Source organism: Haemaphysalis longicornis, unplaced genomic scaffold (genome assembly GCF_048455015.1).
Source record: "Haemaphysalis longicornis isolate Haplotype H1 unplaced genomic scaffold, Haemaphysalis longicornis Haplotype H1 scaffold_2, whole genome shotgun sequence".
Classification (NCBI taxonomy): Eukaryota; Metazoa; Arthropoda; class Arachnida; order Ixodida; family Ixodidae; genus Haemaphysalis; species Haemaphysalis longicornis.
Window position 1 is genome coordinate 77,473,689 of NW_027526295.1, and position 17,593 is coordinate 77,491,281.

A 17,593-nucleotide genomic window follows, 5' to 3' on the forward strand; every position below is an offset into this window, starting at 1 on the left:
AACTAATCGACGCAGGAATGTGCAAAAACACCATAGTGAGAGATCCCCAAAGTAATTGTTCCTTCGTTCTAGCAAGATTTCCAACTGTACGGCGTCTTTCAAGGCAAGTAAAAGAAACACTGCCAGGATTCTTGAACTTTTCGGCTGGTGGTACCATTTGCTTATACATTCTCTTTTACAACACGCTCAACAACAGACTTATTGTTTTTAGTTTCAAACGCCCCTTTAGTGTCCCGCTGCTTACGCAGCAGCCATAGCGAGTTGTAAGAAATGGGAGGACAATATTTCACTCGGCCACTCTTGGGGCATATACATATCCCTGCCTATCCGAAAAAACGCCTTTCACAACCTCCTTTACGACTGCTTCCTCGACATGAAACGCACGAAAAGGGGTTGAAGCTACGAGTATAGAGAACAAAAAAGAAAGTCACTTTCTTCACGTTTCAAGGAATCTCTTTAGGATGGCGAATATATCAGGCATTCCATTCTTGCGGTCTCATACATATCTCCAACTTTCTAGGGCGCGCCTGCAGTAGTTGGGCTCGTTTTCCTTCACGGGTGAATGTTGTCAGGCCTTTGTGAAACTTGTCATGCCCTCGCATTCGACCAAATTTATGCTGTCAGGCACGACTGGCCAACTCTCGAGATCTGAATAGAAATGCGACTGCGAAGCGAAAGCGTGGGCAGATAGGGAAAAGAACGACGCAGCGGCAGGGTATTCTACGAGGTCATCAAAAAAGACGAAAGATGTGGATGGCGATGACTTTGCGTGGTTCCTTGAAAAATGTTGCGTATTACTTGAAGTGTGGAGGGGCGAAAGAAAGTACGTATATAGAGGAGCTTAAGAACGAAATGGGGGAAGAGAAGGGCCCTGGGAAAGGTCACAGGCTGGAGAAATAAAACGAAGGGAACTGGAAGAGTTCCGTGCGTAGAAAAAGTTTGTTTTTCGGCCTTGTTGAAAAGTAATCCCGTGGACCACACTGGCATGTTCTATTGGTGCACTTTACATTCCCCCTTTTAAGGGCGCATACGAGTCTTTTACGATCTTCAAAAGGCGTGCAAATGCCTGCATATTACGTTTGAAGCACAGAACCCTCAAGGCCATCATGACCAAAGCGTGGGCTCGAGGCCACACAGAAGAAAGCAGTACGGTTCATTTGGCTTCGATGATACCAGAAATTTTCTACTTCCGCTCACGCACACGCATTATCAATAACATTCCTTACACATCTACGCACGCTTGACTGTATCATTTTGTCGCACAAGATTGTACACAAGCAAATCCGTACTCAAGCACTGATTTACTTCGGTCACTTTCATGGGCAGATCTTACCGAATTATTATTGTTCCATTAAAGACCATTTAAAAATCTTATGGGCTTTTTTTGTTTTTCCCGCTGTTGTAGGTATTGCATGTAGGCTTATGGTTTACTGCGGGAGCTACCGAATGAGCAGTTTGCGATAGAAGTGATTGACCTTGCTTTGTACTTCAGTTTAATGCATTTACGTTTGATCTACTGTTTCAGTGCCCCCTCCTGCTACGTCTCATGTATCGGTGGTGGAGAATCTACGACAGGAATAAATGAGATAAGTATACCACCCCTTGAACGACGCTAACAGCTGTCAGAAAATGCTAAGTTCTATGGCTACAAAATTTACAATCCGAGCGTTTACCCCACGCGCGAGATTAATACTCAAGTCACATATAACGAGCAGTGGTTGGTGTTGGAGACTGCATACTCGCTAACTGTGGAACAAGTGCGTGAATTTGATATATAAATATGTTCGTGGTTAACTTTCAGATATTGTCTTCTGAAAGACGAATTTTTATCACTATTGCGAATATTGCTGTTGTATAATAATATTACCATTGTTATTATTATTTTAAGTTTTTATCAGTATTACCAACTACATATGTAGGGCTCGCGCACATACGTAGGTCGTTATGCGGTGTGTGGTGCCGCAGCCAAATGGCTGTTACCTGAGCGGCACAAGAAATTTCTAAATATGAAGTAGATGCTGTTGGGACTGCGAGAACCCACTTGACGGTGTGTCCAAATATACGTATAACTATAAGATCTTCGTGATGGAACTATAGTCTGCGAATGGAAGAGCGGCTGACAGATGGTCGCTTGGGTTGTTCTGGTGTAGCGTCCTCTTTCATTGCGCAGACGTCCATGTCCCGACCATGTGCGTTGTGAGATGATCGTGGCGCGCGGACAACGGTGATGATGTGCTCTGATGCGGGGATAATGATGCTACCTCAGACTTCACCCTGCAGCACGCGTCCCCACGTGACGTGAGCACTTTAGCTGATCGTAGAATACTCGTCAACACACACGTAAATAGGTCGGCCCGAACTTGTGCCGTGGCTCAGGCAGGTAAAATTAAAGCCGTTCCACTCAATGTGAAAGCTGTCGGAAGTGCAGAGAAAGTGATTCGCCATAATGGGGTGTAGTGCCGTTATGCTACCACCCGATGCAATTCAAATTTCCCGGCTCCGCAGTGCTCGCCTGCCCCCTGCCTGAAACTGCGCCAGCGGGAGTTCTGTTCTTTTTGTGCTTGTTTTTCCTCCCGCACGTGACAGAGTTACACTGCCACTTTTTGTCGCTTACTATCGTAAAAACCAACCCAACGAGCGTTCCCAACTAAATGAACGCGGGCACTGCCAGTTAATTACTTATATTTTGCCTCAAAAGTACCTGCAGCTTTCTTTGCCCCAAATAACGGGGAGATGTATGACAAGCGCCAGCGTTTCATGAGTTTCGAAAGCTTAGGACTATATGAACCACTTGGCTTTCGAAGCCTCTGCGGGACGCCCTACGACGGGTACGCCGGGCTCTACTTGGGTCCGTTATCTCTCTGTGCTGCCCGATTCCGACCTTCTCTGCCTTTTAAATCACCTCCTCACTGGTAAACCAAGACAATGAACTGCGCAACATAGCTACGAATTTTGGACTGCACGCTTGCCTTAAGTCTTTTTAACCCTTTGCTTCAGATCAGGAAAAGACCTGGCTGTACACCAGAAGCGCCTGTTTTCGCTGCGATTCTTAACGTTTGGTCGACGTCATGTTCGCGTGCGTAAAGCTTGTCTTCTTCTCTAACTAAATGCGAATTATGAGCGCACTGTTAACTCGACACGACGTACAGCATTAACACTGGACCATCGCGTAAAAAAGCCGGCGACGGCACGCGCCTGCGTCGTCGGTGGCAGCGAAACGATCGCTCCATTTGTGAATGGAATAAGCTACGGAGTAATATTGTTAGTTGTACATCTGGCACTCTGCTCCATAAGTGTCTGCTACACTTGTATTTTTTGTCGAATATATTGCGTGTACAATTGACTCGCTATTCTATTCTCTTGCTGTTATATTTATTGATGTTTTATTTTGCTTAGTAGTCCAAATGTGACGAATTAAATTCATGTATTTGTGTAATGCGTTGTAATGCCTTATTGGCTCTAGAGGTTAAATAAATAAATAAATAAATAAATAAATAAATAAATAAATAAATAAATAAATAAATAAATAAAATTACTGTTGCTGCGAACGTTGGTGTGCGTAGGTCTGACTTCATGTGGCTCTATATAGCAACTACGGTTTTGTTGCTAAGGGGCCAACCGAAATGCTGACGGCGCAGTGAGATAGGGTGGATCACGGCTCTTTGCGGGGTACACCGCTACACCCACTGTCGTTGCTGCGACAGCTTCTGCTTCGACGAGCGTTCACAACACCGGCAAATCCGTTCGACGCCAAGTCATTACGAGTCCCTTCGTGGTTTCGCATTCAAAATAATAAGAGGTTCTGAGGTATCCTTCGGTTTATTTGCTTTTCCCAGCTGCGATCTGTTGAGGTACAATGTTAGGTGGACGTCACTACTGTCCGGTACGTTGTAGCATGTAATGGCGTTGTGTGGTTCGATCTTGGCCGCGGTGGCTGCTTTTCTGATGGGGGAAAAAACCGAGAACTCCGGTGTGTCGGCATTTCAGCGCGTGTCAAAGGTCCCCGGGTGGACAAAATTGATTAGGAGCCCTCCACTACAGCGCGCTTCATAGCCCAGGTGTGGCTTGCTGCGGTGCGTTAAACCCCACAACCAATCAACGCTGTCGCATGGGGTGGTCTCCGGAGGTCAGACCAAAGTTTTTTACGTCGTGTTGGCATGGAAGCCGAATTAGTATACAGCGCTATTATCTTACTATCCCCTTGTCACTGGTCTTGCTGCAGTCGTTCGGTAATATTTTTCATGCACGATTATCCGGCCGCCTTGCATACGGATAAAGCACAGGAGGCTTGTGAATAATTTTGTCAGTTCTATTTATATTGAGGTGACCGTTCTTATATTCCATACTCATTTGAACATGTGACAAAATAGAGTTGAAACTGATTGTCCAGTTCAAGCAGATATACACCCAGTAACGATGGAAAGGGTGCTCTAGAGAGCCGCTACGTACAGCTGTAGCCTGAAATAACTTTTTGGGCGGCTCACGCATTGCGTAATTAATATTAATCAACTTTTACACGACCATATTTAGCCGTTAGCCATCGGTCACGAGCCCTTGATTCCTGGAGGCGGTCATGGCCATTCAGAGGAGCCTGGTCTGGGTACACGGGTGGACTTAAGCGCCTTTCGCATGAGCTGTGATTGACTTTAGGAAGTATCTGCTTGGCAGACCTCTGGCCAGGGCTCGAGACAAAGACTCGCCTTTATCTATCTCGTTTTATGCGTGCCTCATTACCATGCCGTGAGCGCTTGTCAATCTCTAACGGACCTTTTGCAAGCACTGTAATGCCCGGAAGTTTCTATAGCAAGCTCGTTCTTTCTAAAAAAATACGCGGCGTTAAGATCATATCGTTCAGCGAGATAATCATTAAAAAATTCCCCCGCATTTCCCCGAGGGGGAGAATGTGAAAGTGCGAATGCACGGTTGTCGGCCCGCTTGCGGCGCTTGCGCTCGGCCCCCGCAGCCCACCGCCTCGCCGCCTTCTCTTCTATCTCTTCCATCGGGTTTGTAGTATCACGTGTACACCACGCAGTTATCAAGCCGCTATAACGCCGCTGAGTCGCCAACGCACGCCGCTGACGACGTAGTTTGAATGCGTTAAAGATATAAGGCGCGTTACTCACACTGATATCAGCGTGGCTTCCGTGGCTTAGTCGGTAGCGCGTCGCGCTGCGGCCGCAAAGTCCTCGGATCGAAACCTGGCGCCGGATGCTGTTTCTTTTTTAAATGTAGAGGAGCACTGCGGACGCCGCCGACGCCGCCGCCGCCGCCGCCGCCGGCGGTGGATGGTTTGGGGTCGCTTATAAAGAGCATTCGCTCTTAAAACAGGGCGATTTACGAAGGCAAGGAAGGAAGCAAACTAGCATCGACGCCTAGCATCGATGCATTGATGTTTAGCAAACTACGGTGACAGGCGGCGCCATCTCTCTAGTACATAAATGTTTCAAGAATAAGTCAACGCTGAACAGCTTCGAGTCAATAGATTGTCTGCACCGTAGGTAAATGTTCAGCGTTTGTTTATTTTATGTAACTCTTACTTCTAAATTAGCAAGTTTAGTTTTTAAGATTGTAACCTAGTGAGGGAAAAATGAAAAAAAAATATTTTTATTTGTTATGGGAGCAGAATGATTCGTGTTGTGTTTGATGTCGTTAGCCATCGCGCCGAAATAATTCATCAGCCCTCCGTCTACCTTCCTCTTCTTTACACGATATGATGTTATGATTTCACCAAAAGAACGCGGTTCAACATACAACCACAGCCTGAAGAATCTCGCTCACTACTATGTGCATGCGTTGCAAAAATGAAAAAAGCTGACACTACCGCGTAAGTCTTGAAGATAGCGAAGCTGTACGCAACGTTCGCGACAATCACGACGGCTTTAGTCCACGATTGCAGACGATTTGCTCCTTCTTCGATGCCGCAACGACGTTTACTCCATATTTGTGGTTATAATGGCAAAGAAGAAGCAAATCGAAGAAGCAGAGCGAACTAACCGAACGCGCATACTTAAAGTAGACGCCCGCAGGTGCAACATGTACCATATCACGTGCTCTGTGTCGAGCAGGTGGCGAGATTCTTTTCCCACAGTCACAGCCGAGTGCGTAGGGCGTTCGACAGCCGCGTAATATATCACGGCATCGATGCCAAACGGTCCAAAGATTACTTTTGCGGGTCTGTTCGTATGATGATTGAAGTGTGGAGGGCTCAGTCCTTGCCTCCGGAATGGTTGCCCGTGTTTTAAACGCTAATAAACATGGAACAATTTTAGTAGTTATATTCTGTTAGTCAAGTGCTGGCTAGCGTTTTTAGCAATGTAGTCTTTTGTTTGTGGTGTGTCAAAGTATGGCAATAAACAAAAAAAAAACCGTCGTAGCCAAGTGGGTAAAACGACGGGGTTTAGCTCCGTTGATCTACCAGACACAGTCTAGAATCCTGCCGGTGCTCGTCAATTCTTTCCTTTATACTGTTAAACTGAGTTTTGTGAAACGCCGGAATTAACGCATTGCTAAACTGCTTCGCTGTTAATAAGACTAAACCACACCGTTCCCCGTTTTCTTATATTCGTATTGTACTGAGAAGAAAGCGCAAGGCTTCCTGGTATGAGGGCCACAGATAGGGGTAGGGACAAAATAAATTTCTGAAACGCGCGGCCTCTACTGTAAAGGTAGATAAACCGCGTGGATTTTGAGGCCGCCTCTTTTCAGTTATTTTCAGCTGACGGCACTTTAGCTAGCATCGTTCTTATAGCCTCGCCTCGTAAGCTAGGTCACTCATATTTGAATTCATGACAAGGCCTACTTGACAAGACGGGAAAAGAAATTGGCTTCATCGCCACATACAAACTAGAATAACATGAAGTTGACTGAAAAAGTAAATCTTTTGTTCCGGTGTCAAGATGGATAACCACGACACCCGTTTTTGTGAAAGTGCCCTATTCGGTAATTGCATTCGTGTTTTATTTATTTATTTATTTATTTTATTTATTTGTAATATACTGCCAGCGACCTGTTGGCAGCCAAGGCAGGAGTGGTTACATATTGATACATTCAGCACTGTGGTGCAGCGGAGAACTCGCGTGGTACAGCGAAACACGTAACCGAACAAGGGAGACAAAGTTTTCTGAGTAGAAACCAACAGTCCGAAAAAAAAACAAAAAACAAAATAGCGCGTAACATAGCCGACAAAGCACTCTTGGTTAAGTACATCCATCACAAAGTTTCCGGAGCAGGAACAAGCAAAAAAAGCGCGTAACACACCAGAAAACAGACTGTTGGTTAGGTAAATCCGGGCTTCCAAGAAAATACATACAAGTTGAAATGTACACAATGTTTGCCCAATGGCGATAACGCTCGTTGGCGTCTTGTGGGCCCTGTTTGTTTGTTAAAAGTACGAACTGATAGATGATACGAATGATTCCGGGGTCACAATTTCAGTGACAGCTTGTGGCAGCGCATTCCAATCCGATATTGTTCGCGGAAAAAAAGAAAAACGGGGAGCATTAGTTTTTGTGCGGGGCATTTCGATTGTTTTGGCATGTTTGTTACGTGTTTGACGCGATTTATTAAACTGCATGTAGGGGTTAAAGGCTATTCCTAAGTTATTGTTAACAATGTTGAACAGAAATTTTAGGCGGTGTACTTTCCGGCCTGCCTGTAGTGTTGGAAGTCCTGATCGGGTACGTAGCTCTGTAACTGAAACTCGCCTGCCATACGCGTTGTAAATAAATCGTAGAGATTTGTTTTGAATGCGTTCAAGACAGTGTATGCCTGCTTTCGTATGGGGATCCCACACAACATCTGCATATTCCAATATAGGTCGTACTAAAGATGTGTATGCCAATTGTTTTGTTTTGCTTGTGCAATGTTTTAATCGGTGCCTTAGCAACCACAAACGTTGAATAGCAATTGATGAGATGATTCGAATATGTGTGTTCCAGCTTATATTTGAAGTTATTGTTACACCTAGGTATTTAAACTGGTGTAGAGTTTGCAGTGCAGTATTGTTCAGTTTGTAAGGAAATTCGAGGGGGTCTCTTTTACGCGTTATGGTCATTTGGGCACACTTTTTTACATTGAGGCTCATTTCCTAGGAATTGCACCAGTCAGTGATAGCACTTAGATACGTGCTAAGGGCAGTCTGCTCCTCTCTCGTGCGAACAGGAAGGTACGCAACGCAGTCATCGGCAAAAAGGCGACAGCCCACTGAAGATGAAGAATACAGATCGTTCAAATAAATAAAAAATAGGAGTGGACCCAGGACCGAACCTTGGGGAACACCAGAGTATACGGGGGCTAAGTTTGACGTATTATTAGCAATGTCGACGTACTGACATCTGCCTGACAAATACGAATCAAGCCACCGGAGAATTTTCGGGTTAGCTAATGATTTTTGTATTTTAAACAGCAAGTGAGAATGGGAGACATGGTCAAAGGCTTTTTCAAAATCTATAAAAACTGCGTCAATTTGCCCGCCTTCATCAAGCGATTTAAAGAGATCGTTTGTAGTATTAATTAACTGCGTTACGGTTGAAAACCCACGCCGAAATCCGTGTTGATTAGGAGGGAAGAAGTTATTGTGTTCCAAGAATGAGCTGATATGTTTGAAAAGAAAGTGTTCCATCACTTTACTCGCTGTGCATAAGAGAGAAATCGGCCGGTAATTTTTAATATCAAATTTGTCGCCGGACTTGGGAACGGGGACAACTTTAGCATTTTTCCAGTCTTCTGGAACTTCACCTCGTAGGATTCTTTCTCGAAAAATTACAAACAAAAATATTGAGCACCACTCAGCATACCTAACAAGGAAATCATTTGGTATATCGTCCGGTCCAGCTGATTTTTTCGCGTCGAGGTGGAGCAGAGCGGAGAAAATGCCCTCCTCGGTAACAAGCAAATCAGGTATATTTATGCAAGACACCAAACATTCTGGTGGTGAGTCAACTGTCCGTACAAATACAGAGGAAAAGTAATCATTGCAGGCTATTGCCAAGGAGCGCGGGTCAATGACATCAACATTATTCACTTTTAGTTTCTTTATTCCCTCTTTTTTGTAAGTTAGATGCATCCAGAATTTTCTCGGACTAACACTCATGAAGTTATGCATCCTTACATTAAAAAAGTGAAATTTCGAGCTTTTGATTTTTTTCCGAAACTCAGTCCGCAGTGTCGTTAGCAGAGTTACTGGCTGCGTTGGAAATGCGTGATAATCGTCTTATTTTACGTTTGAGTTGAAGAATCTCACGTGTGATCCAGAGACTTTGGTTAGCATTTTTTTTTCTTTTTTAATGGAACATAAGTAATGCACTTCTGCACGATGTTTTTAAATTGAGTCCAGAGCGCATCAACACTCGGTCCGTTGTTGTTGTACTCGGAATGAAATTTATCGAATTCCAGTTCAAGTAAATCTAAAATGCTTTCGTCCGGGGCAGCATTGAAATCAAGATACTTCCGTATCACAGGAGTAGCATGTTGTAGCACAGGAGTAGCACAGGAGTGCATAGCATGTTGCTGTGGAACAATACTAGTTCGTGATCAGAAATTCCCTGTTGAATTTCTATGGTGTTATTGTACCCAAGGATAGCCTCGGAAACAAAGATAAGGTCGAGAATTGAACTCGTGCCTGGTGTAAGTCGAGTGGGCATTCTTACTAGCTGCGTTAAGTTGAGCGAAAAGACTGTGTCGAGTAGTAATTCAGAGTGCCGGCAATTGGAATCAATGCTGAGGCGATTCCAGTCAATTTTTGGCAGGTTGAAATCCCCACACAGGATTACGTGTGTATAGCGTTTGCAATACTCGCTAAGATAATCGTGCAGTGTTTCAGGAACTGAAATTTTGAGATTTTGAGCAAATCTGCAAATATATTTTTTGTTACTTGCTCTTCAAGAGATTGTTGAGGTTCGCCCTCAGGTTCCTTGACACCAAAAATTATGATATTGTTTCTTCGACTCCTATTCTCCAGATCATCAATTTTCCTAATTAAACCATTTACTTGCTCCTGCAAGTCGTCGACTTTTGCAGTGTAGGGCGTAACGGTCTGGGTGAGTTCATCCAGCTTGTTATTTATCACTGTTAGCTTACTGCACGTCTCATCGAAATGCTGATTAACCTTAACTGAGTTTTCTTTAAGTTCACCAAGTTGATCCATAATTGTTTTCAGCATTTCCTCGACGGCGGGTCCCGGGTTGGACTCGACATCACCACAAGATGACAACAAATCAGCAAAGCAGTCATAGGTCGCACAAAAAGCAAGGAGCAGTGGCTGTGGGCACGGCAGAAGCAATAGGAAAACATCATCGCTACGATAGCCAGCTACTTTGCTAGATTCTCTCACCTGAATAAGAAACAGAAACGGGTTCTTGAGCGACATGCTCGCTGAGCTTCCGCCGTGCCCTCTGGCTTGGATGGACGAAGCGTGGGAGTTTATACCCGTGTTCACCGGTGACGTGATACGTGGTGCAGTGTGCTGAGCAGCGAGTGAAGGGATCCAACAGCGCGTGCCCAGGGGTCCGTAGCCGTTGCAGGAATCACCAGGAGCAGCTTCGTGGCTATCACAGCGTCCGACATTACTAGCATGTCACTTCGCCATTCTTGCTCTCCTTTTTTGGTCGTATTGCATAACACTTATTGTTGGGTTTTTGTTCGTTTTCGTATGGGAAACGTATTTGGTTTTTGCGTCTCTCCCATTTTATATTGTCAGGTGATGTTTTGCCAGTGCCGCTGTTTGCGCCGCTTTACAGACAGACTATTGGACCTCCGCAATAAGGGTGGTTGGGATCGACCCCTGAAGATATTATGAGGAACGACGTTTGGGGGGGGGGGGGGGGGGTGAGGGAGAGAAATATTATGCCCGTAATATCCTTCATTTCTAACGTCTTTTCTGTAAAGATTTGACACAAATATTTGCTCTCTTTTGTTCGAGACTAGAGATTCGGTTTTCTTGCTTTCGTTGCTTTGTTTTCTTCTTTAAAATATGGAAAAGCTGCCGTTTTAATTCAGCGCATTTCCATACAAATTGAAGTTCTAGTTATGTAGGCCATGTCGGTTCATTTGCGATAGAATAGGTGAAGGCAGGAGTGTAGATCACGAGAGAAGCGTAACATGACGCCAACTGTGGGGACAGTGCGCGACGGGTAATTTAAATGCACATTAGTCGGCATCGCGCAATCTGAACTTAGTGAAAATTGTTCATTGAGGCTCACAAGAGACAACTCACATAATGCGTCTATGAGCTGATTTGAACTGGAATATAAAAAGCAAAACCAGCAACTACAGTTTGTTGAGTCGAACTCCAGAAGCATGAGCTCTGAATGGTCATTTCAGCTACCCATGGTTTTAACTGCCTTGGATATCTGCCTAATTATACCATTCCACTGCATCACGGATAAAAAAAAAAACTTTTGGTGCATTTTTCAGTTTTTTTTTCAAAACTCGTGCAATTAGGTATCCTAGGATCCAGCTTATACATTCAAAGATGTGTCCCCGACTTAATGAGTTTCATGTGGAGTTTCTTGAGCAAAATATTGGCGTGGTAATTTTCGCACAAATTTAGGTTTGACAAGAAGTGGGACAGCAGTGGAAAAAAAATTTAACAAAAGAGAACGCTTTTCGGCTGCTAAGTAGGGCGGAAAGGGGGCTTCCGAAATTATTGCTTTGTAAAAAATGTGGGACATGATTTGTGATGAAATGGTGGCCTAGTGCAGTTGACCATGATTTGATCACAGAGTTGCAAATAATTACAGGCAATGAAGGTCATCGCCTTCCTGTGCAATGTCACAAATGAACAGAATGCGTGGGCGTTTTTTTCCTCTTCAAAAGGAACAGGGACATACGAATAATTATTATACTATCAGAGGGACACGCCCTAATCCTCCCGTGGAAAGAAATGATTACACCACATTTTTGAGGTAAAGTGCCTGTGTCACTCTATCGTTACTATCATGGGGGCCGGATAAAAGTTATTTCGACGGGTGAGTTCATTTAACCACGGTTTTTGTTTGTATTAATTTACGATGGTAACGAAAGGTTACGGGAGTTTCAAATGGCTAGGTTCTGCTCTGGCAGAAAGTTGAAGTATTTTTGAAAACTTCGTCGTTGTTCCGTAATGGCTCTTTTTACGCCGAATCTGTATACGGCTAAGCCCCGCACCTTCAGTTTTTAATTCCGGTGCAGCCGATTTAGTCGGATCCGCTTCTACGCTCCTCCTCGCCACCGTCGACGCCTCTTTCACAAGTTTCTACCTTCTCCCCATCGCCTATGCCTCGTTCACAAGCGCGCAATCGGCTAGTAAGGGCGCTAGCGCGGCTATCAGCGGTTACACATTCACTCACTATGTACAGACGCGTGTCGTTCGCTCGCAGGCTCAAGAGCGACTTGAAAATGTGTCGTCGGACAGAAGCGCGAATGCGTCCGAAAACAACGAAAAGCCGCTGCCGTAGAACGCGCAGTCAGCGCCGCTGCCGTCTCAAGGTCCACCTCGCCGAGTAGCTGCGAGTCCTTGCGGGATGAATAGCAACTTGCCTGCTCGAAACACCGACCTGAGCTAGTAATTCTGGTCTAGCTTGAAAGGATTTCGGAGCGACATTTTCACCGGCTGGCGTCACCTCTATGCACGTGCACATCACTGGTTGACACGTTATGCATGCGTGGAGGGGAGCGTGCACGCACAGCTAGGCTTCGTGCCCTCCCCGATGACGTGCCCATTGTGCTGGCGGGAAATTCAAATGTGCAACCTGGCTTCCGTCCTCCACGGTCGAGTGGTTTGCGTTGGTCAGTTACATAGAAAGTAAGATGCCTATGATGCGGGAAGGAAAACAATGTCCCCGTTTTTAATCCCTATAATAAAGTTGCAGTGCTTCCAAGTTTCAGTCCCCTAATTCGCAAGGAACTATGAGCAATCACGTCAAATTACCAGCAAACCTGTTTTGTTTCGTTCACCCCATGGACTGCGCCCAGCTTCGCCGGTAACCTTTCTTCACAGAGTGGAAGGGCACTGAATTTTTCATTATCGAAACATCCTTAACTTTTTACAAGGAGTCGACCTATGACTTTAGTTCATTTTTAAGGCTCCGACAAAGATCAATATTTTATTGCGAAGCAGGACGTAGGAAGAGAAGACGGAAAAAAATCTTGTGTGTCCGCAAATAGTACGAGTGGAACGACATGTTTACAACTGGGAATATGTTTACGAAAAGGAAGAACGCGAGGTTAATTAGAGGCACGGAATATGGGTAGGTGGCAGGAAGAGCATAGTTTGCATTTTCACGCGGACAAAAACATTTTATATTTTAAATCACTGCTGACTGGTCAGCAGGTGCGTTGCCTTCACTGAACTGGGCTTTTTCACTGAACGTTCACTGAACTTGCCTTCACTGAACTGAAGCGTTCAGGAACGCTTTTCTACTACTCGATGTTCGACGCGATTATATCAAACATGAGAAGAGACACAGTAGCCTCTTTTGGGCATTGGCAGTGCTTTGTTATACAGAGTAGCCACAATTCTCCTCCAGACTCTTAAATTTGAATCCGCCATTTTGGAAATGCATGACAAAAAAAAAAAAAAAAGGATGGCGCTTAATATCTGCGACGGTTTCCCCATCTAAGGTAAGTTGTAACAGGGTTTTGTAGTTGGGCAAGTTGGTACATAACTTTAACAAAAGCAGCGCGAAGCACGGGACAAAGGGAAGATGAAGACAACACAAGCGCTGACTATCAACTGTTTATGTGAACGCGAAGAACGAAATATATAGGCGAAATGTTATCAAAGAGTACCCGCGCGCATGATCAGTGAATGAATTAGGCTATTTGCTAACAGAGGGAAAGTCACAATCAATGGAAGACGCTATCTTGACAAGTATGATTTTTCTTTTTCCAGGAGAGCTACTGAAGGGGTGCTTACACACGAGGTTCTTCTTTTGTGTATCGCAAACGCTTCACAAATTTCGCGCGTGCGCTGACCCTTGTATCTTCGTAAGATACTACATTTGTCGAACTGTGGTGTACATCGGCAGGCCTTGACGTGTTGGGCAAGCATGCTGCCCGTGCCGGTCTTCAATGTGTTGGCGTGCTCCCTTAACCTGTCGTTGATGCACCGCCCGGTTTGTCCCACGTACGACTTGCCACAAGGCACCAAGGGGATCTCGTAGACCACCGCTTCCTGGCATTCGACAAATGGCTTGGTGTGATTTACCTGGCATCCTTTCTCCGCTGCTTGATCTACATTCACTCTCTTGCAGAGCCCGCCCAATTCGTTGGGGGCAGAAAACAGCAGCTGTACACCCGACCGTCCTACTATCTTTTTGAGTTTGTGGCTGACACCATGAATGTATGGAATTACTGCTATTTTATTGCGGCTTTCTTGCGGCGTATCCGGTGCGGCAATCTTCCTCGTGTCGCTCAAAAGTTTGCTGGCTATGCTGCTAAGAAGGTGATCTGGGAATCCGGCGGCAGAAAGACGCTGGACTTGCACGGTGAAACTCGTCTGAACGGTGTGTCCGCAGGACCGAACCAGTGCATTTTTCACTCAAAAAGATAGTAGGACGGTCGGGTGTACAGCTGCTGTTTTCTGCCCCCAACAAATTGGGCGGGCTCTGCAAGAGAGTGAATCTAGATCAAGCAGCGGAGAAAGGATGCCAGGTAAATCACACCAAGCCCTTTGTCGAATGCCAGGAAGCGGTGGTCTACGAGATCCCCTTGGTGCCTTGTGGCAAGTCGTACGTGGGACAAACCGGGCGGTGCATCAACGACAGGTTAAGGGAGCACGCCAACACATTGAAGACCGGCACGGGCAGCATGCTTGCCCAACACGTCAAGGCCTGCCGATGTACACCACAGTTCGACAAATGTAGTATCTTACGAAGATACAAGGGTCAGCGCACGCGCGAAATTTGTGAAGCGTTTGCGATACACAAAAGAGGAACCTCGTGTGTAAGCACCCCTTCAGTAGCTCTCCTGGAAAAAGAAAAATCATACTTGTCAAGATAGCGTCTTCCATTGATTGTGACTTTTCCTCTGTTAGCAAATAACCTAATTCATTCATTCTCATGCGCGCGGGTACTCTTTGATAACATTTCGCCTATATATTTCGTTCTGTGCTTTCAAATAAACTGTTGATAGTCAGCGCTTGTGTTGTCTTCATCTTCCCTTTGTCCCGTGCTTCGCGCTGTTTTGTTAAAGTAAGTTGTAAGGTTGACGTAAAGTTCACGTAAGATGAACCCAGCTTACCTGATAATGTAGCGACTGGGGCTTGCTTAAATATTCCGCAGGCTACGCTGTGCGAGCACCAAAATAATCCCAGGCCATTGCTTTTCCGTTCAACTTTTATTAGGGCACTTGTAAGCATCTCTCAAACGTGGGTCGCACATGCTTTCTTCGACACACGTGCGCGTTACTTTCTACCAGGGGTTACCAAGTCCTGGTGCTCTAGGACACCGTCCTCCGAGATGTGGGAACGCTTGGGCGCACACCCTGTTGACGCGCTCCAGAAGCGACGAGTTAAAGCGTAGCGCCGAGCGATCCACAAGCGACGGCTGCCGAACGCAGTCGAAGCCACCGAACTCGCAGATTCGGTAGTGGTGAAGAAGCGCGTCCTCGGGTGACACGCGGTGCATCGCATGGCGACCTGCAAGCCCCAACGTGAAAAAAAGGAAGTGACAGAATTATTTCGCGAAGAATTCGCCCTAAATCTCTGCAGAAAGTATACAGGAAATGTTTATATCCTGTATAAGGCACCAATACCTTTTGCTACCGTATGTTACTGCTTTTTAATTTTCTTGTATAAAGTATGTTCGCGATTCTGCTCCTTTCCCCTCTTTTTTTGCCTGGCCTCTCTTTCATCCCCTGTACACCCCTTCCCCAGTATCGAGTAGCAATACGGACTCTAAGCCTGGATAACTTCTCGGCCTTTCCGTTTGCTGCTCTCTCTCTCTCTCTCTTGTGGCATGTTAACCCTCCTCGACCCTATCCGCCTATTCCTATGCACTCTTTCCTCCCCATCCATCCTCGTCTACACCAGCAGGCGTTCCGGTGTCCGCCCATAGGCGAGACAATTTACGCCTGCTGGTAGACCTTCCTCTCTTCCTAAAGATCGATAAATACATACATTTTTGTAAGAAACCAGCCGCAAAAAAATTCAATAAAATAAGATGACAGGAAATAGCAGAATTTTAAGGAATAGTTACACATCGCTTAATCCTATACGCCTGTTATATGGTTATTGATAATACGGATACTACGGGAAAAAAATACCTGCCCACTCAGCAAGGTCCAAAAAAAGCATTGCAGCTCTTCCAACGGCCCCCCTGGTAGCGATTCGTACTGGTAAACGCGGTAATAAATTACAACGCAATTTCTTTCAGGAGCTGGAGGTGTATGAAAGGTTTTCTCTTTGTGCACTTGTTTCGGCCGTAATTTAAATCTCAAAACCTCTGTTGATATATTTGCTATAAATACATTCACAGCTGAAAAGCGCGGCAAAGGCGGGGCAGGAACTCAAAGTGAGCCGCCGGTGCTTGCTTCCAACGAAATTTATTGCCAAATAAAGGCCGATTAAAAAACACACAAAAAAAAAAAAAAAACGGGGACGGAGGTAATATACGGCTACCAATCGCGTGTCGGCACATTCCAGAAAATCCTCGCTACTTCCTCCGGCCTGACCATTCTTAAGGCAATGCAACACTTCAGCGCAAAAAGATTAATGAACAGTTTAGCCACGCCGCCATCGCCATTCGTCTCGGTTGTAAAAGCCGAAGCAATTACGCGGCTGCCTCTACCCTGCGTTTTCGCTACAATGGCCGCGGCATTTTGAACTAGGTGTGTTTTTTCGAACAACAAATTTTGTTGCGGAAAAGCGCTGGTGTCTTCTTCTCTCGCTTCGCCTCTCGCCTTCGTCGGACGGCTGTTTACTCAAGACCTGATTAACGAGGCCTCAGCTCCCCTTGCTTTTTCTACGCAAGCCTCGTTTTAGAATGACCTCTTAGCAGAATTAGAGACGTCGTTAGTAAAGTTCTTCTTACATGGTCACTTGGTGCTTCAGCTCGTAAATATAATTTATACATCGTGCATGGTTTTTATTCCATTATCACTGAGCTAACTGCTCTATATGATGGCGTGGCTCGGAAAGAAACGTCGAATGGTGGGTCGTACGTCTGCCTCACCAGTGCATCTTTTATTTTTTCGTGCTGCCTTCCCCTGGTAATGGTTCAATGGCGTGTAATATTGGGTGTGAGACCGTTTTACCTTTATGCAATGAGTGGTTGTCCTTGTAATATAAGAGTTTCTCTTAAAAATAGCAATGCATCCCGCCCAGGAATTATAATTCTGCGGCTCTCGCGTTGTCAGCTGTGGTTTTTTTTTTTCGTCTGAAAACGGGTGAAAATTAAAAGAATAAACTTCATGTGCTGAAGTCACAGGAACAAAAAAAAAAACAACAAAAGAGAGCTTTGAGTACTTTCTTTACTTTCTTGTTTTTTTTTTCTTTGGTGGAAGGACGAACCAAACTTTGGGTTTATGACTTCGCTTGTTTCGCTTGTTTCTGGCGTAACGAGGCAGGCTTTCTGCGTTAGGTTTTGCAGCATCGGTTTCTTAAACAAGTTTTACC

General features: G+C 45.2%; 1 protein-coding gene across 1 annotated transcript in view; it reads right to left on the reverse strand.

The window, feature by feature from the left end:
* Positions 1 to 15,296: 15,296 nt before the first annotated feature.
* Positions 15,297 to 17,593, reverse strand: part of LOC144169004 (uncharacterized) — a 31,466-nt gene continuing 29,169 nt past the window's right edge. The window contains exon 4 of the mRNA XM_077698005.1: positions 15,297 to 15,616. Coding sequence (XP_077554131.1) covers positions 15,390 to 15,616 — 227 coding nt within the window. The 3' untranslated portion in view covers positions 15,297 to 15,389. The remainder of the gene's footprint in view (positions 15,617 to 17,593) is intronic.